The sequence below is a fragment of the Callorhinus ursinus genome, unplaced genomic scaffold, assembly GCF_003265705.2.
Source record: "Callorhinus ursinus isolate GAN/ISIS: 27379988/994484 unplaced genomic scaffold, GSC_fseal_2.0 scaffold39, whole genome shotgun sequence".
NCBI lineage: Eukaryota > Metazoa > Chordata > Mammalia > Carnivora > Otariidae > Callorhinus > Callorhinus ursinus.
Genome location: NW_027397101.1, coordinates 2,365,167 through 2,392,977, shown reverse-complemented (window position 1 = coordinate 2,392,977; position 27,811 = coordinate 2,365,167). Strand labels below are relative to the sequence as shown.

The 27,811-nt window shown below is 44.5% G+C and overlaps 1 protein-coding gene across 4 annotated transcripts in view; it reads right to left on the bottom strand.

The window, feature by feature from the left end:
• NTRK2 (neurotrophic receptor tyrosine kinase 2) overlaps nt 1-27,811 on the bottom strand; it is a 328,863-nt gene that overhangs the window by 42,663 nt on the left and 258,389 nt on the right. For 3 of the 4 annotated variants that reach the window (XM_073880676.1, XM_073880674.1, XM_073880675.1), the window contains exons 17-18: nt 24,469-24,641; nt 19,634-19,868 (exon numbers count right to left, since the gene is read on the bottom strand). In XM_073880676.1, coding sequence (XP_073736777.1) covers nt 19,634-19,868; nt 24,469-24,641 — 408 coding nt within the window. Of the gene's footprint in view, nt 1-19,633; nt 19,869-23,188; nt 23,315-24,468; nt 24,642-27,811 lie in introns of those variants that run through there. The other variant, XM_073880677.1, reaches the window with a different exon arrangement.

Sequence of the window (27,811 nt, the reverse complement as noted above, 5' to 3'; positions counted from 1 at the left end):
GAGGCGATTTGCATTTTGAGAAAGAGGAAAAAAAGCTCCCCTTCTCATGAGTCCCAGAGTAAGAATGTCTCACTGACCACTCCTCAAAAGAACCTTCCTTCCTCTGAGAAGTCCCCCTGGGTGGCCTTTCTTTGCCCGCAACTGCTTGTGTGTACTCCCTTGGGACCGGAGCTGCCTTCCGAGGTGCACCCAGAGCCACCCGCAACAATGAGTGCCTTCTGGCACTGCCAAGCTGCAGTCCCAGGCGAGCGGCACCAGGACAGGGCTCAGAACATCCTGATCTCATTCAAGTGGACATTTCTTTCCCACACTGTTCTTTCCTTTTGGAGCTTTCTTTCCTGGAAACGTGCCACACCCAGGGGATGTCTAAGCCTGCTGCTTTTAACCCCCAAACTGCCAATGACTTCCTTGAGCTTGCTAAGGCAAAGTTGAAGCCAGCAGATAGAGCTATGGAGAGAAGAGGACACATCACCTCCCCTCGGAAGTTCTCAGCTGACCTACGGGAGGCAGGAACCAAGGGAAGAGAGAATGTTCTTCACCTCATTTGAGAAACTGAACCAAGCTGGTAGATGGAAAAAAGTCTCTACTGTAAACCAGAGACCTCCTACCAAAAACATCTCACCCTCCATCCTGCTCGGTCTCCATGCTGAAGGAAAAAGGATGGTTCTCTAGAAAGGCAGTGTGGGGAGGGATAAGATCAGAGTCCTCCCTGATTTATGCTTTAAAGAGGTAACGAGAACTCTCCGGCTATCTGGCTCCACGTTGGGCAAGACCTTTAACCTTCTGAAGCTCTAAGTTGTCATCCATAAACCAGATATTTAGGAAGGACACTGACAACTGTTGACAGTATTTCACTTATTTGAACTCCACCAAGTAACATGAGGCATGTGCCCTTGGTGTATTGTTGCATAAGGACCATCTCATGATTGTGTTTGCGTTGGTTCCTTTGTCTCCTTATCCTGCTACGATATTTGTCACGAGGAGAGGCTCTGGCTATCCACAGGTAATACTGATCTATAACATGATAGCAATTATGTCTGTCATTAAGAAGATGTTATGGTATCTTATATACCTGTGCATTCCATTGCCATTTTATGTATTTCCATCCACACACACACCCAAGACAAAGAAACCATGAAAGTCTGCGTAAGACTGACTGACAAAAAAAAAAAAAAAAAAAAAAAACTTCTTTGACCAATATAGAGATAGTCCTCTAAGAGAGAAAAAGGTAGAAGATAATACCACCGAGTCCTCTTATCTGTAAGGCCAGGAGATGGACGCATCCAGAAAAAAAATTCTAAATGGTTCATGGAGTGGGCCAATGAACAAGAAACAAAGACATTTTTAAAAATACAATTAAAGCAAAAAACTTTACCTCATGCAGAAGAACTCAACTGTGGCTGTGTTTTTATTTTTTATTTTTGCCAGATTGGTACATTCTCTAAGAATTTATCTTCAGTCTTCTCTGTGCAGAGGATATTTTTATTTAATCCAGTGCAACTGGAAATTGAGCTTAGACTCTTAAAGACAAAAGGACTTTAGAAGTCATCTGATATGAACACTGTCCTCATTTCACAATTGAGATCCACATTCTGAGGCCCAAGGAGGTTCGAGTTTGCCCAGATGACATGCAGATCACATGGGTGGTACTCAATGCACAGAAATCATTACTTAGGACACTTTGGGCTCAAGTAACTATAGGTCGTTGACTTCATTATATAACGGGAGTATTTATATTCATTAGCAGACCAACTTTGTTTCTCATTTGAGAGAGTTTTGAGGCATATGCTTTGGGGAATGAAGAACCTGGAATGTTGAGGGAGGGGCTGAAATGGGCCGCCATGTTCTTGTTCATTCCCGCCGGAGTATTTGAGGACACACTGGGTGTTCTAGCTCTGAATGAGCAACTAGGGAAGACTGTCATGGCCAGCTGTGTCCTTGGGTGAATGTTTTCTCTACTGCAAAGTTGGTGAGTTTTACTGAGAGTCTGGGGAACAGTGAGGCAGTCATCTGGTGAAAAGTTTAATCAAACATTCTCTGGGTTTCCCTGAACTGCTTACCATTTCCCCTTTTTCTCTTAACTACTGCCACTTCATTATTTACAGTCAGTTGTGCTTCAAAGCTGTGAACATTTGGGCATTCTCCTCCCTGTGACATGGAGAAATCGTTGAGCATGGTCCTTATGCTATTTAAATAATTATGTCATAAGTATAATGAGATACTAAGCTTCAGACTTTGGAGAATAGTCCATGATTGCCTTTGAAAGCTCCGATGAAGTTTGGCAAGTCTGAAAGAAGCAAGGAGAGTGTGGAATGAGGGCTTATTGGAGGGCATAGGGTGAGTCTGAACCATAGTTGATTCTGGAAGCAGAGTGTTTCATAAATTTCTCCCTGTGCAACACATCTGTTCCTATTCATTTTGTCCGGGCTAAAATAATTTACAGAAATGAGAATATGGTACCTGATTTTAATTGTCAGAATAAAAAATCATGGAATCTTCGAGTTGTAGAGCTTTTTACAAGTTCTTTACAGCACGTACATTCTTAAAACCGAATCTCCCAAACTAAATCAAATAAAAATGCATTGTATCACTAAGAGTTTATTTCTAGAATTTCAAATGGTAACACTTATGTATTGTAGATCAAACCCCCAAAGCACATTAAAGTTCGGCTGTTGCCAAATGTGTTAAAATTATTTATACAACCTATCCAAGCATGTTGGTTTCCATTAGTTTTTATTAATGGTTATAATGCATTTAGTATTAATACTAATATTAATGGTTATAGTATACATCATCAGATGGCATTTAAATCAGAAATCAGCTGTTTATAGAGCCAGTCACTGAAGCCACTCCACAAAATACTGGGGTCCACAGAACACAATTTACACAACACTGACTCCTTTCGTGGAAGTATGTCATGGAAGACAGAAAGCCTGTGCCTAGACACTTCCTTCAGTGACAAGAAGCTGATCTCTTGGAAAGGCAGCCCGTGTCACAGCTCTTATTCTCAGGCAATTCCTCTTCACGTTGTGCCAAATATGCTTCATGAAACTTCTACCCAATGGTCTCAGTTCTGGCCAGCAGAAGACAGCTGATGTGTTTACACCTGGGTCTTCCTCTTGTCCCAGTGTCCCTAGCTCCCTCCCTTATTCCTCCTATGGCCTGGTCCCAGACTTCCTGATCACCCTCCTCTGAGTGTTCCCTTGCTTGTTAGAGATGCCCTTGAAGTACCGATGGTTCAAATGACTTCAAACTCAACATGTACCAAACTGAGTCCCTGGTGTCTCCTCAGCCCATTCCAAAACCAGGACAGTGAATGATACCACTGTCTGTCCAGTGATGCAGGTCAGAAATCTAGTCACTTCCTTGATTTCCTCTGCTCCGCACTTTGCATGCCCAATCCGCCACCAGGCCCTGCAATTTTGCCTCCTAAATAATTTAGAAATCTCTTCACTTGGCTCTGTCTCTACTGCTAGCTCCCTTCACTGCCATTCCATTGTCTATTTCCTGAACTTCTGCAAGAGCCCCTGAGCCCACCCGCTTACAGCTGTTCTGGCTTTCCGGAGTTGCACCATCCCACATCTTGGTTAAAACTCTCAGCACTGTGCCATGTTTCATGATAATGAAAAATCCTCAGCATGGCTGACAAGGTCCTATGTGACTTAGTCCTTTCTGCTTCTCCAGGTGGATTTTGCATCTCATGCTCTGTGTCCAGCACACTGGTCCTCCTTTACCATGATCTGCTTCTCCTGCCACATGGCTTTCCTACCTGTGGTTACCTCTTCCTGGAGTGTATGTCCCTCCTTTTTTTGGCCCTTAAACCAAGTTGCAGGACTCAGCTCAAAGATTCCCTCCCTCGGTCTTTCTGGAACTCTTACACCAGGTCAGATTCCCCTGTTTGTAGGTTCCTACAGACCTCGGGACATCTGCCTCATGACACATATCACAGTTCTCATTTATGTACATTGAGATTATCTGATCTATGCCTAGCTCTCCAACTGGATCATTAGCTCCACTAGGCTGAGACATGTCTATCTTTGCTTACTTTTTCCCTCCTACGTCACATAAGTTGTTCAAAAGTCTTTGTTGAGTGAACTGACTATGTAATTTCTATTTCAATTCTCTCTACTCCATCAGGGGACCTGATCTTCAATCTAGAAAAGGTGGAACAAATGTGGTCAAGAGAAATCTGAAACCCAAAGGAGGTAAGTGGAAAGCTCAAGGTTGTTTTTAGAAGACTGTGTGTCTCTAGGCATTGTTAACCAGTTCCCCAGCCTCCTCCTCTTGGGAATATTAAGTTTGGCATCCACACAGACAGTGGGAACCAAAGAAATGAAGAAGTGAAGATGATAAAGGGACAGGGACAAAAGTTGATATGATTTTTAAAAGAGAGTAAAGAAGTCGGATTCCAGAAACAACTGATAATCAAACATGACCTTTGTCCCAGACTGAATTTTCACAGTAACTATTTAAAGGTGGTTTGAAAGCACATGGAAAAGGAAATGGTGATAACTGGGAGCAAGTACAGGTTCATTAAGATGAAGTCATAGCAAAGGATCATCCAGTTCCTGTTGGGATGGGATATGAGGGATTGCCATGAGCATGAAGTATATTGATTTCAACAAGACTCTTGGCAAAGTCCCCCATAGGATCCCTGAGTGGTAGAGAAGTGTGGGCTGAACTTGCAGCTCATCAAACACCAGTGTGTGCATGCCCGGCTTCACCACTGCCCTGCCCAGGACTGATTCACTGTTATACCATTTCTTTCTGAGATACTCTTTTAAATGTTCATATATAATTATAATGATGATAGCTGACATGTAAAATGCTCACTGTGAGGTAGGTATTGGTTAAAGCAATTGAATCTTTACACAATCTGAGAAGGCATTAGGATGATTGCCATTTAACAGTAGAAGAAATTGAATGTTGTGACCTTAAGTGACTTGTGCAAGGTCACACAGTAAGAGGTGGAACTGGAATGTGGCTCTAGATCTATATTCTTTACACTATCCTCCAACCCTTATCTCCATGTTTCAGATGCTCTAGAATGTTCTCAGCCAGCAGGACTTTACTGTGCCTGATGAATGAGCATTTCTGCATTCTGTTCTATCAGTGCTCCAAGGTAGAACTCTGCCTATAATGCATTCACCCTTCAGGGATTCATGGATAGAATTCACCGGGTTCTATAAACTTGGACTGCTTCTAATATTTACTAATCTCTCACAAAAAACCTAGCATTTCCTTCAGTTATGAACACGGACAACAAACCACAGTAGTATCAGCAACATATGTGAAGTCGTCACCTATAGGAGTTAGATACTTTCATATCACATTATTGTTGTCACAGATATCTCAAAACATCATTTGTGTTCATCACTCTGAAATTATAGGGTTATTAGACCCACCACCAGATCTCATTATTTAATGGTTTAACAAAAACACATGCATTATAATGTCACAATAATATCACATAATAAAAACACATGCATTATTGACATATTATAACTGTACTGCAGTGTGATTGTGTTCCTCTGTAAGTCTTTTTGCTTTATGTTATACACTTAAAGTCTTATTTGGAGGAGGCTTCATCAGACTGCTGAAGGGCAGAGGCTAGTGCTGCGCTGTCCAAGTCAACTTAGGCTGCAGTGTGTGTGGTTTATGCTGCCACGGTTTCCCTTTATGACATGTGTTTTGTGCCCAGGCAGATAGTTATGACTCATAACTGACAAGAGGTAAGCGAGGGATAGTCCTGGGCCAACCACAAAGAGACAAAGGAAGCCTATCACACAGAAATGAAAATGTGCTTCTGTGGTAGCAGCTAACGTTGCCTTTAAGGGCATAGTAGTAGGAACACAGAGTTCAGATCAGCAGGCAGGAGGGATCCAGGGAAGTCCTTTGACATTCTCAAAGACCTTATAACCTTCATGGCTAGACCAACAGTGTATGAAAAGTGACTGTAAGATACTTGATGGGAGGTAGGGCATGAATTCGGAGACATGAAGGGGAGGAAAGGGTGATGGTCAATGCATGTGCCCCAAAGGCAACATCCTGGGACTATTCCATAAAGATCTGGGACAGCACTCACATTTCTAGGAACTCATCCTAGATCCAAGGACGTTTATCTAAGACAGCATTCCTCCACACGTGGAAGGTAGAGCCCAGCATATGCCACAGGATTCGGCTTTATATACTTTACACTTTCCCATTGTGGCTTCATGACAGCACCAGGTAGCAGGCAGACTTCTTTACCATTTAACTAAGACGGGAAGTCAGGTTGAGAAAAGTATGAGTTGTTCAAAGTCACACACTGCAAACATATTGCAAGTGAGAATAGATCCAGGTCTGCTGTCTGTTGGTTCCATGTTCCCTGGCATATTAGCCAGATTTAGAATCTGGAAAGATTCCAGAATCCGGAAAGATTCCAGAATCCCTCCTTAAGAAGGTCGGATTGGCTTTTCTGAGGTCCCTTCCTGATCTAAAATGTTATGGTTCAGAAATTTAAAGTATCCCTTTTCCTCCTCCAGCCAATAAAGCTTTAAGACTTTGTCCTGCACAGTGAGCCACTATCCTAGATGAACTTGTGATGACCACTATGGGCAGAGCTCTGTGGATCTACCAGGTGATAATGTTCCAATTGCAGAGAGAAGATAGACAAGCCTGAGGGCATCAGGGAGGTTCAAAGTGAGAAGAGTTTGTATTTTTCCTTCGAGAACAGGAGTTCAGATGCCAGCTCTGCCACCTGGATAAGTTGCGGCATCTCAGGAATGTGACTTTACCTCTCTGAATATTACTCTCCTTGTCTATATTGTTAAAGATGGGTGGGAAGGCTACATGTCAAGCTGAAATATAACAGAAGGCCAATAAATGTTAGTCTTCCTTACAAGACCCAACATCAACCCTCTAAGACATTAAGGAGAGTCTTATAAGGTTGCAATCCTTCCTACAATGAAACTTAAAGAGTTTTCCAGAAGAAATTCACTTCTGCCCTTAAAGACCTGGGAAGAATTCAAGTATCTGTAGTAGCCAAAAGTAAACATACTAATATCGGACTTAACTCACTCTGCAGTTTCACTGTGGGGCACATGTTCCCTCTATGCCCTTAAAATTGTGCAACAATCCCTGTACATCCTTGCAAAACCCAGGAAGTTTTCTGTGCCATATGCACAGGCAAGGCATGAGCTGCAAGTCCTCCTCAGCCTCCGCTGCCGCTTCCCCGTCATCAGCAACATGTGAATGAACCAAATTATCTCCAGAGCTGAGGGCGTGGGCCACAGAGCCTCGCTCCGCCGTCAAAGGAGCCCAGCGTCATGTTCTCCACCCCCTTAGGAGATGGCTGATGCTGTCGTAGGGCTGTGAGGGAGGAAGCCGGCCTGGAAATGCCATGTAGGGAAGAAACTGTTCCATTTCAGTGTTAGGATTCTAAAATAGCTGCTAATAAAAAGCCTTCATACTGTGACACTTCAATACAGACACCCACAAGGATACCTTAACAAGCTGTTTGACTCCTTACAAGCCTTTTCTTGCTTCAGGGCCCCCACCAGTCACCCACACAGATATACAACCATGCAGTGACAGAGAAGGCCAGCAGGGGTCTGCCTAGACTGCGGGCCAGCCCGGGCGACCTAGCTCCTTGTGGGAGGAAGGCATTGCTGCTCTGATGTTGGCTTGTCCAGGAGCATATTGCCTTGCTTTGAACTTCCTGCTTATTCTGTCTTTCTTTCCTTATGTTGTCTTTGGCAAAACTTACCTAGAGGATGAGCCTTGCTTACCCTCCTGGGATGAGAGGGGCATCCTCAATGGATATTTAATTTACCAATTCAGAGATGCCATGGTTCAAAAAATTTAGACTCTGAGGATAAGGAGAGTAGGGTATGATCACATGATAGTGATTACAATTCAGAGTCTTTCCCATTGAAAGTCCTAAAAATCCATTAATTACTATAATACCATCTCCATCAGGAAAACAATGGGTCAAGTTTGAGAAAATTTTTAATAGCACCTATCCTAGTTTTGAAGCTGGATAATTAAGATCTGTTATAATGTTACTACTTGAATCTTGGCATAAATGAGACCATGTTTTGTCCTTGGCTACTTTCTGTAAATGCTATTGATTAGGACCAATGCAGCATGTCTCGGGTGAGGTTCAGTAATCAAGATTTTGACAAAATCACTCTGAACTATTGAGATGTGCAGTCAAGCTCAGGAGCCTATATAGTGAGGAGCTCTTTAGTACCAGGTAAGATAACACTGCTATGCCTCCATTAGCATGGAAAGAATTTGTCATACAGTCAGACATTACAAGTAATTTTGTGTTTAAAAATTCTCTTAGTGGAGCCCAAATAAGGATGTGTTTTGATCTGGTAAGTAGAATTTCTCAATTTATATGCCTGTACTAAGTTCTTATGACCAATAAAATAATCAGCAATGAAAAGCTGCCACAACTCTGCAGAGGGATCAATCCTGTTGTTTTTAATGACTTCATATGTATCCAATGTTAGGTTAGGTGGTTGTAACAATCTCTGAGCATTTTATGGCTTTTCATATCTGGACAAACAGACCAAGCAGAAATGGGAAATAACTACTGGAGGGTAGAACTCTAAGTTTTATGGAGAGTCGAGAAAAGAAGTCGAGTCATACTTGATTAGGAACTATTTCCATCCCAAAGACTCACCACAGTGGATAGCATCTTTACTTTCAAACATTCCCAAGAAGAATATCATACCATCTTTCTCAGAAAGTCCTTTTAGGCAGTTATAATCAGTAAGAACCTAGTAAGTACCTCGTACTGTGTGAGATGATGTGGAGGTCAAATTTAGAAGATACACATTTTGCCCAAGAATCATGTGTAATCAGGTCACTGAGTCAGTTATAATAACTTCAGTCACATGCAATAGTCTTTAAGTTCCAACAACACCCCCCCCCATTAGTCTGTCTTTAAGATCCAGGTCAAATCATGTCTCCCCCAGAGAGCTTTCCAGATTTCATCCCACATCCCAACAAAAATCAATTTATCTCTACGCATAACATGTAGCACACTGCATGGTATCAGAGTGATTTATTTATGTGTTCTCTCCCCAGGAGACTTGTAATCTTCTTTAGGGAACAGAAGATGTCTCACTCAGTATCTACAAATTGAAGAGGCATGGCTAAGAACAATACATGCACTGCCATCTTGCACTAATTCAGTCATTTATCCATCCAAGGTGTTCTCTCCCTGAGCATAGGACAAAGATTGTGGGAAAATGTAAAAAGTGTGGAGCAATATTAATATTCAGCCCACATATTTTTTTCCCAAAATCTTCTTGAACCAATTCACAATTTGCGCCTGGGGCATCTCTCAGAGGTAACAGGGAAGCTAAGATAATTTCCTCTTGCTCAATACTCACTGGATATGGAGAAAAATCTACTCCCCTACTTAAGTAACAATCTTGTGTACGCAGGAAAACTTTAATTGTAGAAGAAGGATTAGGTAAATGTAAGTTATTTAATGAAAAAGGAAAACAAAAAAACTTTACAGGAAGTAGCTGTTCTAAAGAGGTGGGAGAACTTGTTTTCTTTACTGCAGCTTATAAGTGGTTCTCTAATAGATTTTTGGAATGACATATTCATCATCAAGAGAGATGACAGCTGTCTTCTACTCCTATTCAAGGTGGAGTAACAGAGAAGAGATTTACCTTCTCGTGTGAAACAAATAAAATGGCTTAAATTCATATGAAACAATTATTTTCAAGACACTAGATAACAGTGAAGGACAATGATCCCTGAGAGATGAGAAATAAATGTAATGAGTCCTGTGATTGATTGTTAAGCTTAATTCATTGCAAGAGACAGAGGTGGGGAAGCCCAGCAAATTCCCTAAGTTGAGGAGTTGGGAGCTGGGAGTCTCGGGAGATCAAGGCAGCTAGAGTGGAAAAGACAGAATTCCAGAAATGGAAGAGCTGCACACAGAAGGAATTCTGAAGATCTGCAGAGGGTGCCCCTCGAGTATTCAGCTGAGTGCTGATGAGTGCATGCATGTGTGGACACTATCAAGGGCTGGGAAAGAACTACCCCAGAGGATCAATGGAAACAGTGCCCAGTGCTCACACAGGATCAGAAATAGTGTTGGTTCCCATGAAGCAGGGTGAAAACCTCATGATTTTCTGCCTGAGTGGGGACTCGGGTAGACTACCCAGTAGGTCTTGCCTCAGTAGTAAGGAATTATTAGCTCTAAAGTAACACTGGTCTAGTCCTGCCTAATCTTAATAGCAATACACAAAGGGATCAAGATGTTTCAAGGCAATATAAACACATTCCAGAACAAAGCTCAAAAATGTTAAAGGAATGCAAAAATACCAGCACCAAACAAGATAAAATTCACAATGTCTGGCTTCCAATCTAAAATTACCAGGCATACAGAGGAGCTGAACAATATGACTCATAATTAGGAAAGAAATCAACCAAAGGAAATTGATCCAGGACTGGCACACATTAGCACTGCAAACAAATATATTGAAACATTATTGTAAATGTATTCTATATGTTTAAAATGTTATCTGGAGGCATGGAAGATAGAAAAAAAATCCATAATGAACTTCTAGAAATAAAAACTGTAATGTGTAAGATGAAAATATACACTGGTTGGGAATAATGGAAAAATAAACATTGATGAAGAAAAGATTATGGAACTTGAAGATATGGTAATAGAAAATATCCAAAATAAAACACACAAAGAAAAGAGAATCCAAAAAATGAAAGATTTCAGTGAGCCATGAGACAGTTTTACAAACTGATGAAAACTGTAAGCCCAGAAGTCCAAGTTAACTATTGCATCCAAGCACAAGAAATATGAATAAAACTATACCAAGGAACATTGTAATCAGATTTCTCAAGACCAGTAATAAAGACATTATTTTAAAAGCAACCAGATGGGGCGCCTAGATGGTTCAGTTGGTTAAGCAACTGCCTTCAGCTCAGATCATGATCCCAGGGTCCTGGGATCGAGCCCCGCATCGGGCTCCGCATCGGGCTCCTTCCTCAGCGGGGAGCCTGCTTCTCCCTATCCTTTTGCCTGCCGCTCCCCCTGCTTGTGCTCTCTCTGTGTCAAAAAAATAAATAAATTGTAAAAAAAAAAAGACTCGATTTAAAAAAAAAACAAACCGGGAAAAAAAAAAAAAGAAGAAGAAACTTTGCATCCAGAGGAACAAAGATCTCCCATTGAGAAATTCCAGTTGTTTATTTTTTAGCATTGATTATGTACCACTTCCATTCAGTTTTCTCAACAAACTTTAGAGGCAGGAACTCACTTCAAATTCAGAAACAGAGGCTATGAGGGTACATAAGGTGAGTATAGCATAATTTTCTTTACTCTTTCCAAAGCCATTCACTTTTGCTCCCTTTCTTTCTGCAGTAGAATCACAGTTTTGTTTAAGTCTTTTGTTGAAAGGTCACACATCTTTTCGTTCCTTTGTCCCTGTAGTAGAATCCCAGTTTTGTCTAGGTGTTCATAACAAGGCATTGATCTCTACAAGTTTGTTCAGGCCATAGTCTTGACCCACCTGTGACCAGGGAGGTAAAAGGAGGAGTCTGCAGAGGGGATGTTCTTGGAAAGATTTACTTTCTGATGAGAAGAATGTATGCAAGGAGAAACTTCCTGCTCCCTGAAGCTGCTCTGCTTTTCTCCTCTAAGTGAAGTTTGGATGTGTTTGGAGTTGCTGCAGCCATCTTGCAGCCAGGAGGAAAAGACCAAAGATATATCAAGTGCCAGTCCACAGCTCTGACACAATGCAGCCTGGGAGCCAACCAGAAGCTGCCCACCTGTGAACTCCTTGTCATGTAAGCAAAAATGACTCCCTACCTGCTTCAGCCACTGCTAGTAGCATATTGCTACCCTTGGTTAAATTCATTCTTCATTGATAGAAGCATAAGATTAGAAAAGAGAAAGTAGATTTGAACCTTTGCCTTTAGGATCTCAGTCTGCAACATTCTTTCTTCTTTAACCCAGCTAGCTTTTTGTTGCCAGCTTCCCTTTTAAGGGGCTCTGGTCTGAGTGATGAGAAAAACATGGAATATCATGAGTGTGAGAAAGCTAAGGCCTGACTGTTTCAAAAACAGAGCAGAAGGGGGAGGAAGTACCTGCTCACCTCTCAGCATCTTGAGGAATCTGAGTCCTGCTGGCCCATCTGAGCCAATGAGCTATGGCCTATCTTCATTCCCAGAGCACCTAACTGCTTACTTAATTTCTGCAGGTAGCTCTTCTACACACAAAGCGGACAGGCTAGTGATCTCAGGAATAAGGGACTCAAGAGACTGAAAATGCAAGAGAGATTTATTCCATGTCCTGCTAACCGTCTTCACTAGCCTTCACCAGGAAACGAATAGGCCTAGGGACCTGGACGAAGAATTTGCAGGCCAGCCCCTCCATGCCGGCTTCAGGCACCTTCCATACCTCTTCCATACCTCCATACCAAGGTCCCATGGCAGACTAAAGGCCCTGAGGAGTTCTGCAGCAAGGAAAATGATTGCTTAGCTTGGTGATCATGGATCTCTTTTACTGGCAAACACCCACTGACAGCTCAGGGACCTGGTTTGAGAGACACTGTTCTACTGTACAGGAGTGGGGATTTGGGGATCTGTTGGGCAGATCTATTTTCATAAGCTGACAGAATGCAATCTGACATGTTTCTTTCTGGCATAAAATCTCTCAGTGGCTCCCCACTGCCAAAAGGACCAGGTCCAAAGGCTCTGGCATGGCAAACAGGTCCCTGTGAAATCTGATAATAGCGTCAACAGCCTACTTTGTTAGCTTGCAGGCAAAGGTTGCAGGCAGAGGGGCCCCCATTCCCTGGCCACACACCATGATGTTTACACTGCCATCTCTTTTCATAGCTCCCTCCTATGCCAACAATGTCTCCCTCCCCGCCTGGCCGGGGCCCTCTTGCCAATAGAACAATTTGGGGCTCATATCTCATATTCCAGCTCAAATGTCACATTTCTGCGAACCCTACTCTAATTTCCCAAAGTAGGCTGGTGGCTTCCTCTTTAGGGTACATGTCTCTATTACAACATTTATCACATTATCACATGTGCAAGAACTCCTCGGAGTCCCAGCCCACGTGTCTTTTTTATCTGGATGCCTTTAGTATCTAGTAAAGCATCTAGCACATAGTAGCTGCTTCATACATGTGTGTCCAAAAAATGAATGAATGCATGCAAGGACACTCACCCACCCTTTTGCTACACCAAAGCATATGTAAAAGGCTCTTAGGAAGGCTTGAATACAAATTAAGCCAATTTAGAATCTTGAAATAATTTATGCAAATCTAGTTTAATATAGAATTCGTCTGAACTCAATGTTCTGATTTCTCCCCAGCAGACAGGTTCCTCTGAACTGTGCTCTCTCTGAGTGTGGTATGAAGCATAAATTGAAGATGATTTCATGAAATAAATAAGCTCTTAAGTTTCTGGGGCCACTTTAATCAAAAGAAGTCAAATAGAAAGGTCTATAACTGTTCATGTGGATATTGAGTAATTGTGTATTATATATGAAGGGGGAAATGAAGGAAATGATGTGTGCAAAGAAGAGTTAATGACAGAGGACATTCCTCTTTCAGGAAGGGACTTGGCTGCCTCTTCAAATGAACAATGTGCCTGGTTTCAAAGGTTCTAGGCAGAGTATGTCAGAGGAAGTTTTTTTGTTTTGTTTGTTTGTTTTTTACTATAGTATAAGTGCAAATAAGTTTTAGCTCCGGGATCTCTACTGAAAAAAAAAAATGGTCAGAGATAAGGACACATCTCTATATCCCCACCTTTGCTTCCTGAAACCAGTGCTCCTAGCCTCAGGGCCAGGCCCATCTCCCAAAATGTGAGTATCTTCATTCTTCTACAGGGTGAAAACGTCATACTCATAAAGGCTTTCCCTGATACGTGTCCTGTTCAGCGATCACGTGTGGACCGCTCAGTATGTGCCGTGCGCAGGGGCAGTCTCAGATACAAAGACACGTGAGACGTGTCCTCTCCTTGCTCCCACATTGGTGAGAAGACACATATGAACAAATTTCCATGATGCAATGTGCTCTATGCTGTAATGCTTATTTATTTATTTATGTATTTGTGTACTTATTTGTGAGAATGCATTTATTAGTGAGATGCATTTTTTAAAGATTTTATTTGTTTATTTGTCAGAGAGAGAGAGAGCATAAGCAGGGGGAGCTGCAGGCAGAGGGAGAAGCAGGCTCCCCACTGAGCAAGGAGCCAGATAAGGGACTCGATCCCAGGGCCCTGGGATCAAGAACTGAGCTGAAGGCAGACGCTTTTCCGACTGAGCCGCCCAGGTGTCCCTAGTGAGATGTATTTAAAAAAAAAAAATTGATTAGAGTTGATACACAATGTTTCAGGTGTACAGCACAGTGTAATACAAAAACCTGTCAAATCACTACGTTGTACTGCTTATTTGTATGAAGTATAGAGGCATCATGGGTTTTGAGCAATTACTGTGCTTGGAGGAAGTCAGGGAGGGGATGAAACAAGAATTGCCTTTGAAGAATTAGCAGGCATTCACCAGGGAGATTCGGTGGTGTTCTTCATAGAGGGAATGACATTGGTATTTTATACGACAACTCACTAAGAACATTTGTGAAATGACTCATGATTGATCTATCAATCAATCAGTCTATTTGTCAATTGATCTATCTAGAAGTGCTCATATTACATAAAAAAATTCCATAAAAAATAAACATTATTTTCAATACCCAAGGTATGAAAAGTTAACTCTTGATTATTTCTCATGTGTTTGTCTTGTTCTTAAGTTACGTAAGTCTTCCTCTTGTCTCTGTGTTGAGGACTTTATTTTCCAGCTGGTACTAAAGTTCAAATCAGTTTTTCTTGCTACTTGTTACATCAGCTGGTATCAATACCATTCATTTTCTTTTCTCTCTGCGGCTAATAAACTGGTACTGAACAACTGAAGATGAGTTCTTAGACACTGTAGCTGGTATCACTGTAATACTTCAGGATTCTGACCATGACCTTGCTTAGCCAATGTATACTCATTTGCTTTTGTAAATGTCCACCATAAATCAATTTGCCTATTGTGCTTCCCTCTTTTTTCTCCTTAAGTGGAAGATGAATTAAAGGACAGGGTTTCTTACCACCTCAATATAAAACTAAAGCCCAAAGGAGAACAAGATTTAAAAGCTAGGATTTCAGATCTGTAGGGATCTCTCCTCACCAACAGATCCCATTCATTTTAAGCACGCGTTGGACCCAAACAGGGAAAACTACCAAAGTGCACATAAGAAAAGTTTCAGTGGATCCACTGTGGCCCCGTAATGAACAAGGAGAGTGAGATCCTAGGTCTCCGACAGGCAGAATGTGACAGAAATCTGGTTCAGATGTTTCTGAAATGCTAGGTTTTGCCAGTGGAGGGAAGCAATAAAAACTAAATAAAAGGCTGGTACTGCAGAGCTGCTAATTAAAACAATTCAGAGGACATAAATGCTAGAGTAATTTTGAACCCACCATATCAGCCTAGTTTCAATGCAAATATACTGTTCCGATTTCTCCCTTCATTGGGAGGATATAATTAGTTCAGCTGCAACAGGGTGGAAGCCGTAAGGCAGCCATTTTCTGGTACTGCCTGCTCCCCCATGATGGAGGAACAGCTGCTACATGCCCCTCCCGCCACGGACTGCCCTGAGCTGTGGCCACCCCACAGGGCTGTTCCTAAAGCATCATGAGCAGAAGGCACTGGTTACCAGTAGGACCTGCTCTTGCTTAAAGATAAGGGACATGTTACTCCTCAACCTAGTTGACTCTGGGACCAAGCACCATCCTTCCAGATTCGAGAGCCTTGGCTGGCACAAAAATCCTCCCACATTAAACCCTGGGGTTTGACGCAGGCTTTTGGAGAGGATAGGAGGAGAATAATGAAGAAAAACATACTTAAGGTGCTGGCACATGAGAAACCAAAGCTCTGAAGTAGGCACATTCCCCAGCTCCAGTGACAGAGAGGATGAAAAGACATGATGGGAAGGGGACTAATGCAGAGCTTAGAGATGATCCAACAGGTCGATAACTAATGGGAAAGCAAGAATGGTCTGGGAAACAGCCACTGCAAGATGGTGCTGTAGTTCATGGGCAGAATCGGCAACAGCTTCTGCTTGTCCATTGGACAAAACCAAAGCATGGAGCCCACTGATTTGCTTTGGATATTTTTAATAAGCAAAAATATACTACAAATGACTTCTAGGATAATAAATAATTTCATGGAACCAAAAGGCGAACCATCGTTTGTTTTCCTAGGCTACTATCAAATTGTCTGGTCTTAATATCCATCATCCACTTTCCTACCCCCTCCTGCCCATCCCCACCTATAACAGAGGCCAACGTAAGGCTGGTTCTTCCTCCTCATCCTTAGTGGGAACAACAAATAGCCAAGTGAACATACAGATCCCCCAGCTGCCACTGAGTAGTGATCATGGTGGGAGAGGGGTGGGGGATGGGGTTGCATAAATGTGGCATCTGAAGTACATTTGCTAATGACGAGGATAGTTCCAAGAACACTTAACAAAGAAACTGGGAAGCATTATTTCCTCCAATCAATTCAGAAAAAAGAACTTCAGGAAAACGTCACCTAAGTGGTGAATTTCCTTTTTAATAAATGATAACAAAATAAAGTAGATAACAAATGACAGTACTTTTATAATGTATAAATAATCCAGACTAACTTCTTATGATCATAATAATGGTCACTATTTAGCTAGTATTTTCCTTTTTAGGCTTTTTTTAGACATGAGATATAATTCATATACCGTAGACTTGTAGACTTTTCAGACTTTTTTTAAAGACATGAGATACAATTTGTATACCATAATATTTACCTTTCAGTGGTATTTAGCACATTTATCAATATACTAAATAACCACCACCACTGTACACTTCTAGAACATTCTCATCACCCCAAAAAGAAACTCCATATCTAGCAGCAGTCACTTCTCATTCTCCATTCTCCCAGCCATTGGCAACCACTGATCTACTTTCGGTCTCCACGGATTTGCCAATTCTGGACATTTCATATAAACGGAATCCCATATGTGATCTTTTGAGTCTGGCTTCCTTCATTTACCATAATGGTTGCATTAGGGCTCATCTGTGTTGTTGCATGAGTCAGTACTTCATTCCTTCTTACTGGTGAATAATAGCCTATTGTATAATCACCACATCTCATTTATTCATTCACCAGTTGTTGGACATTTAAGTTGTTCCCACTTTTTAGTTATTATAAATGATGTTGCTATGAACATTTGTGTACACATTTTTGTGTGAAAGTATGATTTCAGTTCTTTTAGGTAATATACCTAGGAGTGGAATTGTTGAGTTATATGATGAGTCTGTGTTGCACATCTGGAGAAACTGCCAAACCATTTGCCAAAGCAGCTGCACCATTTTGCATCCCTACCCGCAGTGTACGAGGGCTCTGATTTCTCCACATTCCCATTAACACTTGCTATTGTCCATCTTTATTACAGCATCCTAGTGAGTGTGAAGTGCTATCTCAATGGGGCTTTGATTTACATTTCCCCAATGACTAATGATGTTGAGCATCTTTTCATGTGAACATTTGTATATCCCCTTTGGAGACACCTCTACTTAAAAATTTTGCCTATTTTTTAATCAGGTTGTTTATCTTCTTACTGTTGAGCATTTCTATCTTGTTTCTCTGATTTATTTTTTCTAGCGATTATAAGAAATGACACTGGACTCCACCTGGCTCAGTTGTGGCTTTGGGAATGAAGAATGATTTTATCCATTTGGATCATGATAAAGCTGAAAACATTTGTTGAGTACCTATTTTGTGCCAAGCATTCTAGGACCTTTATTAACTTACTGTAAAGACGGAGCTCTTGCTAGGGCCACATGTTTCTCCCTTCGATGCTCATCAAGATCAGCAAAGCTTTTCTTTAGGGAAGGACTCATGTGGTTCTTCATCTCTTGAGACAGGGAAACATCCCCACACCCACCTCCCACCAAAGGAACAGAGCTAACAGTGGAGATGCTTCCATCAGTAGGTAAAGGCTCCCACTATATTTTAGCTATCCAGAATAGACTAGTCATCGTTAGACTCAGGACAGGTGCTTCAAAGCTCCATTTTGAACACTTAAAGTTAAGACCATACTCACGTTTTCTACAGACACACCCAAGAGAATCCTTTTCAATTTGGTCTCCACTCTTTTTTTGTCCCACAGACTGTGAACAATGCTTCTCAAGGTGACAAAGGAAGAAATCCCACAAAACAATCTACAGAAGAATATGCAGCAAAGCACTGGATTTATTTTCTTAGACTACTTGTAGTGATGTTGGTTTAACTAAAATGCAGGGGCATGAGAAGTGAGTAAGGCTGCAGAGAGGGGCATAGGAAACAAACAAAGTTCCTCAAAAAAAAAATTCATAAAGGGAAGACCAAAGGTGAGGAGAAGCATTGGCTCTGCCAGTCCTACCTTACGAAATCTAGTCAAGTTTTATGTTTTACCTTCTTAGGCTATGTACACACAGCACATTTATTCCTTCTCTTTCCTGTTCTCTTCTTCTGCCTTGAAAATCAAGCAAAACCACAGGAAAACCAAATTGAGGGTTTGAGGTAGTAGCATACCTCTTCAAACCCTCACTTTCAATATCGTGACTTCAAGGTTTCCAGAGATGTCCTTTTCCTCTCCTACCCAAGTTCCGAGGTCTCAGTTAACAAATCCACCTTGCCCAGGGGACCAGTTCCAGGTAATCAGGGGATTTGACGTGTTTCTGTAACTCTAGCCCTTCGTGTTTCTAGTGGTGGAAGCCTAGCAAACCAGAGGTGGGACTATTCAGGAGGAGGCAGGACAGAACTTCTTACATCTCACAAAGAAGGCCACCTGCCAACCCACTTTCAACCAAGATGGCTCTGGGTGGGAACTTCCAAGGTCTATGGTGTTATTATTTATGTGAAAAGTTCATCTTCAGCCACACCCTCAGATAAAGGCTCCAGGCATAATTTCACAGAATCAAATATAAACTTCAAAACCCTTTAACCTTGTGCCAACCAGGGATTCCCCCAAGCCCTTGGGCTCCCCTGGCTGAACCCTCACACTGAGGGCTTTTCTCTTGGAGATATCACACACCACTCTGGACAACCATGGAAAGAGCAGGAGGGGTTTATGGGGTGCATTGTGTTCCCCCCAAACTTGTGCGTGGAAGCCTTAACCCCCAGTATCTCAGACTATAGCTGTATTTGGAGATAGGGTCTTTAAAGAGGTGACTAAATGAAAACAAGGCTGTGGTGGGCCTTCATCCAATCTGGCTGGTGTCTTTATAAGACAAGGAAATTTAGACACAGAGAGAGAGAGACACCAGGGATGCGCACACAGCAACAAGACTGTGTGAGCAACAAGACCATGTAAGCACACAGAGAAAGGCATTGTCTGTAAGCCAAGAAGAGAAGCCTTTGGAGAAAGCAACCCTGCCATCACCTTGACCTTGGACTTTTAGCCTTCAGAGAAAATAAAAGTCTATTAGGTAAGCCCCTTAGTCTACAGTATTTTGTTATGGCAGCCCCAGCAAATGAATACGAGGGGCTCCCAGGGAAAGAGAGCCCCGGGGACCCCTGATGGGTGCAGCCACTCACCCTGTAGTAGTCAGTGCTGTACACGTCCCGGGACATCCCAAAGTCCCCGATTTTCACCAGGAGGTTCTCACCGACCAGGCAGTTGCGGGTGGCCAGATCTCGGTGCACGAAGTGCTGGGACGCCAGGTAGACCATGCCCGCGGCTATCTGTTGGGCGATGTGCAGCATCTGGGACTGGGTCAGCTCTGTTGGCGGGTTGCCTTCAGCCATCAGCACAGCGTCAGGCCCATGGGCCCTGTGGAGGACACAGAAGTGTTGCTGGAGCCCCAGCTCTTTCCTCCAAGGGCCCCGTCTCTCAGCAGCAGCTAGGGCTCAAGGGCTGCCTGACTTAGCTAAAGAGTGGGGGGGAGCTGCTTTGCCCACAGGTGCATCCCTAAAGCTTCAATTCCCAGGAAATCTAGAATTCTCGGGGCCATGTGGGCCTGCATGGTACCCTCCTCAGCGCGCGCGCACACACACACACACACACACACACACACACACACACACACAGCTCTGTGTTTTAGGGGCCCCAGAGCTAGCCTGGGGCCAGGCACCAGCCAGAGCCCCTGACCCTGAGAAGCAGTGGCGTAAAAACTATGAACAAAAATAAAAATAAACCAAAACCAAAACATGGGGGGAGAGTTTGGCTCTCTTGGAGTGGTGGAGGGGCATCATGCCCCAGTGGGAGCCCCAGCCCTCCCCTCCCAGCTACAAGCTGCAGCCGGAGAACCCCCCACCCAGGCCAATGTCTCCAGCATGCCCCCACCAGGGCCAGAGTTGTGCAGTGGGGCAGGGTTTCCAAGCTGCCCTGGTCTCCCTCAAGCCCACCTTAGCAGAATCCCAGGGCATCCTCAGGCTGGACATTCATTCGCTGTGAAAAATCCCATCTCTTGCCCACCCCTCCCCTGCCCACCTGTGCCCTGGCCACCACATGGAGAGTTCTGGGGAATCACAATACATTGATTCTTTTACTGGGCCAAGTTTTATTCTTTACATTATGGCAGTGGCGGGGGGAGTATGGTATTTTATATCTTCTTTTTCTTCTATCTTATTCACTTGGCCTTTCCCTAGCAATGTGATGACTTAAGGCACCTCAACACTGGCACGTGCTTCAAGGAGGGGAGCGTCCCAGTCTCAGGATGCTCCCTCAGCCACACCAGGCCCTGCTCCTGAATCCTGCCAAGACTGGTGTCACTGGCCCCTGATGGCCTGAGGGGTGCTGCAGGGCACAGAGTAAAGGGTCCCTCTCTTCCAGAAGCTTTGGTGGAGCAAAGTGCTGCTTCCTCCCAGAGGCCAATAAGGGAGAGGATTTCCTTCAGGACAGCTGGAAGCACTCAAAATCAATATGGAAGATTTTAAATGGATTTTAAAGTGGATGATCCCACCTGCAGGGTTGTGGAGCTGTACGAGTATTTGAAAAACGAAAGGGTTGGAGTTGTCCCAGAACACCCTGTTCCTTCTGCTTCTCCCCACACCAGCCAGCCCCACCTCGGTTGGACCATCTCCCACTGCAGGTGTATGCCCCTTCTTCCTGGCTCTAGCCCCCAGTAATTCCCCCTTTTGCTGGATTTCCAAATCCTTCATTCTTGTATTCTCAGAGAACAAACACTGGATGAGGAGGAGGGGAGTTTTCCACCACCAGGATCTAGGGGAGACTTTTAACTTGTCCAGTCTGTAATTTCCCCATCAGTCAAACAGACAAAGGGCTATTAGGCTAGGTGATCGTGTAGGTCCCTTGTATCTCTAAATATTTGGGTTGAACCATTCCAGGGGAGGAACTTCCTGGTTTTGTGCAAGAAGGTCCTAGCCCAGTTCACCTCTGTAAAGTGGGGGTACCCACTGCACCCTCCTAAGCTCATTGATGGGAGTAGTAACTGAGACCGTGCTTGTGCGGAGCTTCGTGGCCTTTCATGGAAAGCCAGTTTAAGATTGCTCAAAGGTTGAGGTTGTTTTTCCCAGCACTGAGGGGGCAGGGGAAAGGCGGAATGTTTTCACCTATCACGGGAGACAAACTCCTTACTGTGACTTTAAACGAGCAGAGAGACCTACAAGAACACATAAACTAGGAGAAATCCTGAAATATCCAGAGAATCTAGGCCAAGATGTAATCTTCATAGATTCAAATCAAAGAGTGAAATATGTTGCTCACTTGCCAGAACCCTATTTCAGCCCCAGGAATCTAGACCCTTCTAAGAATCTATGCATGGCAAAGACTCCAGAGAAGAGGAGACGTTTGAGGCCAATGCCACAGGCCACCTCTGCCTGAAGGTGCCAGAAGGCTGTGGGCCTCCAGTGCCGTCTGCACTCTCCGCTACCATGTGTGGGTTAGGGCAGTCTCCCACATTTTAAACCAGTTGTCTCCTCTGCTTGCTTTTGAGTATTTGAACAAGACTCCTTTTAATGGGAGAAGGCTTTGAGCAGAAAATCCTGCTGTAAAAAGAGGGCAGGCAAGTCTTCTAAACAAGTTCTCGAGAGGAGTATAAATAAAGTCAACACAAAAGCCCTCTGCTTCATTCTCCAGGTTACCCTGCAGCTTTTGGAAATAAAAACATATTTTTACCTCTTCAGGGAGAACATGCCTTAAAAGGGGAAAGGCACAATTAGCACCCTGGCCGGGACAGCAGGAAGGTTCAATGGGCTTCTAATGAGGGAGGCTCTTCCCTTTCCTCAGCTTATTCTCTCCAAGTGTGGGTTACAGTCAGCACTTAGCCACACGGTCTGGCTCCAAATTCCGCAGCATGCTACTTTCCTTCTGATTTTTTTAACCGGCTACCTCAAGAGGAAGCAGTGCAGTGCTTAAGGCTCTGGGTTTTGCAGCCAGCGGCTGTGGGTTTGAATCCCAGCTCTGTGACTCAGTTTTCTTGTTTTGACTATAAAATGGGAATAGTTGTAATAATAGTTTATTAAGTTTATACAAGTTAAACCATTTAAAATGCTTAGAAGTCTCAATAATATTAGCTGTTATTACTTGCAAACTTGTTGTAAGGGAATTCTGGAGAGATTCCAGAGGAAAAACTGGCATCTCTTTGCAAGCAAGAACTATGTTTCTCCTCATTTCCCAGCCACCCTAGCATAGGGCCTGGCCATGTTGGTGTTCAGTGAATGGCTTTGGATGAATAAAAAGGGTGAGAGAAAATTGTAGACATCTGTCTTTATAGGGCAGTGCCAATGACACGGAGGGGCATGGTCATGGCATTGAGGGGCTGGGTTCCCTTCCAGAAAGGGAGGATGGACTGTAGTTCACAGTGCGTTATTGTGCCTGAGGACCTGCTTCTTGGCATTGAAAACCTCTTGTTACCAGAGTTCAGCAGATTCTAAAATCAAGTGGGAGAGATTTCTAATAGCTCCATGCCTTGTGCAAGACGCCCAGGGAGAATCAGGGGCCTGCTCCTTCTGGAATCAGGAAGGAGAGCTAGGGAGAGGTTGGCTGAGCCAAAAGTGAAAGGATCAACACACACACACACACACACACACTTACACATGCACTCACATGCATACACATACACAGTGTGAGCTCACAGAAGCATTTAATTGCATCCAGGTGAATACATTTGGTGTATTATTTTTGGTGCTATATTTTTGGAAAGCACCAGTTTTAATTAGAGAAGTAGCCTAGAACATGGGAACAAGGGAAAAATACTTCTATGAGCAGCTAGACCTCCACCAAATGTAGCTTCTTTTCCTCCTTTCACATGAGATCTGAAAGACAAAATCTATCATCATCCCCTCTCCCCAGCAAGAAAAATTGCTGACACTGAGGAACGCATCAGGATGACTGACTCTGAGCACCAAGAGGTGGCCACATATTCCTAATCTCACCTGGCATTCCCTCCCCCCATGCAATCATAAGCTCATAAGGCTGAGAAGGGGGACCCATCCCAGGGAAGGACGACTAAATTGCATGTGTATTCATGAGCCTAGTACAAGTGATCTGGAAGGTACAAACTGCATGATGACATCTCTAAGCACAGCAGTACACTGTCCCCCGCCACCGTTCTCTCAGCAATGGACTTATTAAACTGCACTGTTTCCGAATTTTCCAGGGGCTGCCTGGTGCCCATTTCTGAGGAAAGCCCTTTCCAGGGCCCCCAGAAGCTGGAGGAGGACAGAGAGGTCTAGATGTCACTGTAACACAAGAGGTATAACATCCCCAGGGTTGCGGATCCCTCAACCATGTGGCTCTGGGGACAATATCTATTGATTATCTGTTATCACAATCGTCCCAACACTAGTCCTTGATGTGGGTACTATTATACCCCTTTTACAGTTAAGAAAACCGAGGCCGACATCTTTCCTGTTTCTCTTCAGTTATACGATCTACCAAGACACCACAGGCAGCACACTTGCTAGCCTTTCAAAGCTGAGAGGTAGCCACGTTTGAAAGAACACAGTGTGTTAGAGCCAGGAATGACAGAGAGAGGGTCCAGCTCGGGCCCACCTGGAGTCGGGGTGCCTGGGGCAAAGTGGGCTGGAGATCTACCCAGGCGGACATGGCTGCTGCTGCAGACGAGGAAGGAGAGTCCAGTCTCCCAGCCCACACTACTGGGACTGCTTACTCTTTCCATTCATGCTCTTAAATGGGCGACTTCCATTTGTACCTCCGCTCAAGGCAAATAAAAGCATCGCTTGGTTCCCTTCCCCAAAGAGTCCATGGCTCAGTTCATTTCTCCCGTCCCTCATTTCTTCAGGGTCCATTTCTTCCTCTGTAGAACGTGCTGGTGTTGTCACCAGAGAACGTTCCAGGGGACCCCTGGCCCTTCCCCAGAGCTCCCTGTCCTCACCCTCAGGCCTGCCTGAACATGGAGGTCTGCTCCCTCTTCCAGCCCCCTCCCGCGCCACACCCCGCGCCCTACCTGAGGAACTTGTTGAGGTCCCCGTGCTTCATGTACTCGAAGACCATGATGAGCGGGTCGCCCTCCACACAGACCCCGTAGAACTTGACAATGTGCTCGTGCTGGAGGTTGGTCAGCAGCTCCGCCTCACGGTGGAAGTCCTTGCGTGCGTTGTCGCTGGCGTCCTTCAGAGTCTGGGGACGAGGGGCAGGCAGGGGAGAGAAGCAACACACTTCAAACTGAGAACATTTAAGGCAAGGTTGTGTGGAGAAGGAATGACTCCAGCAGGCCCTGCGGTTCCTAGATGTGAAGAAATTCATCTCATTCATTATACAAAAGACTGGGAAATGGCCTCATTCCTGAGGAAGTACTGTCTGTATTAAAAACTGAGGAGCAGTCGCCCCTCATGGGCGTGGAAAGCTTTGCAGTTGATGAAGTGCTCAGTGTAAGCGTTTCCTCATAAGTAACAGGTAGGAGCTTTTTCGAGTCTTCAGCTTTTTTAATCCCTGTTATCAGTCAATTATTACCACAGACTTCTCTTCCATTGTGGTACCTGTTCTGCTTTCAAGGATGCCATGGGCCGCTCACTTCTGCTCACATAACTTTAAAAGAAACTTCATATCATGGAAATATTCTGTCGAGAGAAGAGCATAACGAACCCTCACGTACCTATCTTCCAGCCTCGACAGTGATCATTTTGCCAGTTTTATTATGTAACGCGTTCAAAAGCCTTCTCCCCCCTGGGCCCATGCAAGCTGCCGGCTCAGCAGATGCCCCTGTCCGGGCAGTGCCAAGCTGGCCCATCATGTTGCCAAGATGACAATGCCCAGGGTCATGCCGGCCAGGCTCTGGGGCCCTTAGTTCTCTTCTCAGAGCGCTCCGCCAGCGCAGTGTCATAGGGCAAAGCTGACATTCCGTGATGCCACACACCTGTGCTGAGCTCCTGCCCTGTGCCAGTCACAGAGCTAGAGCTGTGCTGGCATCAGGAAGACAGTGACCCAAATCCTGGCCTCAGGGGCTTATTTATGGGCAAAGAGGGAGAGAAGTCACATTGATAATTACTCTACTTCATGCTTAAAACACACATCCTAAATGAACCAGCTCACCTGTATCTCTGTCCAGTTTGATCACTTTTTTTTTTAAAGATTTTATTTATTTATTTGAGAGAGAGAGAGAGAGAGCACAGAAGGGGAGTGAGAAGGAGAAGTGGACTCCCGCTGAGCAAGGAGCCCGATGTGGGATTCGATCCCAAGGACCCTGGGATCATGACCTGAGCCGAAGGCAGACGCTTAACCAACTGAGCCACCCAGGCGCCCCGGTTTGATCACTTGACATGTCTCTCTTGAAACCTATGCTTTTACCGTAACAAGGCTCTGCAGCTTCCCACATGACATCAGGCCAGGCCTCCCTGTCTCTGCCCGTGTCCCTCCCTTTGCCTGGAATCCTCACTCGGGCACGGTCACCAGGGTCACAGGGTGAATAATGCCCCCACAAGGGCGTCCACATGCCAATCCCCAGAATCTATGAATGTTACCTTACATGGCCAAAGGGACTTTGCAGATGTGAGTAAGTTAAGGGTCTTGATGCAGGGGGATTATCTGAGTGGGCTCCGAGTCATTCCACACAAGGGGCCGTGGGTGAGAAGGGGAGTCAGGAGAGAGCAGCTGTAAGGGTAGAAGCAGAGGTCAGACAGGACACAGGTGCCACGCTGCTGGCTTAGAAGAAGGGGCCACAAGCCAAGGAATGTGGGTGGCCTCCCAAAACTGGAAAAGGCTGGGAAATGTTTTCTGCCCGAGAGCCTCCAGAGGAGCCAGCCCCACTGACATCTTCCCTTTGGCTTAGTAAAGCTGATTTTGGACGTCTGACCATGGGAACTGTGAGAGAGATTGTTTGTGTTGTGTTAGCCCCCGAGTTTGTGGTAATTAGTGACAGCAGCTACAGTTAAGAGATGAGGAGAAGGAGGCCCAGAGGACTCCTGCTGGTAGAGGTGGCACGTGCACACGTGAACGCCTTCTCTGGAGACCGCAATGAGTGCTTACCAGTGTTAGATGGCAAATGTGAACATCCATAGTCACAAAAAATTGAACACTGGCACAGAATGAAAGCACGGTCATGCATCAGAAGTGTACTGAGTGTGAGACTACATACCATGTCCAGGATCAAAGAACACTGCCAGGCTCCTGGCGGTCCTGCTATACCTCGCTGCCTTGACTCTGCTCTCCTGGGGGGATGCTCCTGACCCGGGCAGCTTCTAGACCTTGGGATGTGCCACAAGTCAAACTCCCAAGGAAAAGACCCTGGCATGGAAGTTAGCAGCCAAGACATTTACTAGTATTAACACCTGCTGGGAGGGCCTGGGCAGAGGGAGAAGCTGAGCTGTGATGCACTCTCAACACACCTCGTCTGGCCCTCCAGGATGACCCTTCAGGGCTGTCCTGAGTTGAGCCAAGGGGGTTGGGCCTTTGGAGCTTCACACCAGCCCGCCATTGGATGGAGGCCACCCCAGAAGGAGAGTGTGACCTTGCGTGGACTTCCTGAGCCCCTATAGGTTACTGGCAGCTGAGACTGTTGCAACCTTCCCAGCAAGCGAGGGAGCAAGTCCTTCATTCCCAAAGGGGGCAAGAGGCTCGTCATCAAGTCTGCTGCATGATGAGCTTGCAATATGTAACTTAGCATGCGCAAGGCCGCTCTCCACACAGGAGGGCACGGATGAATATGCAGGGCCTGCCTCACCTCAGTGACAAGGAAACATTAAGATGACAGAGGCAACAACAAGGTCGCAAAGTCTTTTCTGCTACAATCTAGCATTTTCATGAACTGACTTTAGCCGGATTGAAGCTTTCTCTCCAGTGATGACCTGACCCAACGGGACAGAAATTATACCTAGAGTTTTCTTTAGGCTAGAGGCAGTTGTTTCTTATGCCAAATTCTGGAGATACCAATCGAAAAAAGGGTCTGGTGGTGGGGTTCCCCATTCTCATGTTAGCATGTGGTTTTCTGAGTAGGGTCCCTTAAGAGCACCTGATTTAAAAAGTGAGATTTGGTCCAGCAAGTACTCAGAGAGGCTATAAAACTTTGGCAGGGCTGTTGCCATGGAAACCACACATTTCTTCATTTAATAACAAAATTAACAGTGGCTGAGAGCCTGGTGTCTGGGGCTCTGCTCCCTGGAATCACCAGAAACAGGTTTTATACCCAGCCAAACTCAGCCCCTTCATCCCTGTTGCATAGGGAGGTGTGAAGTGCTTATCTCGATGACTTGTTTAGGTTGGTTTTTAATCCAACGACTGTTTTGTTGAATTTCTGAGTAGGAAAAAATCACAGTTAGGGCAAGCAGACAGACACGGAGGAGATGGACGTTGTC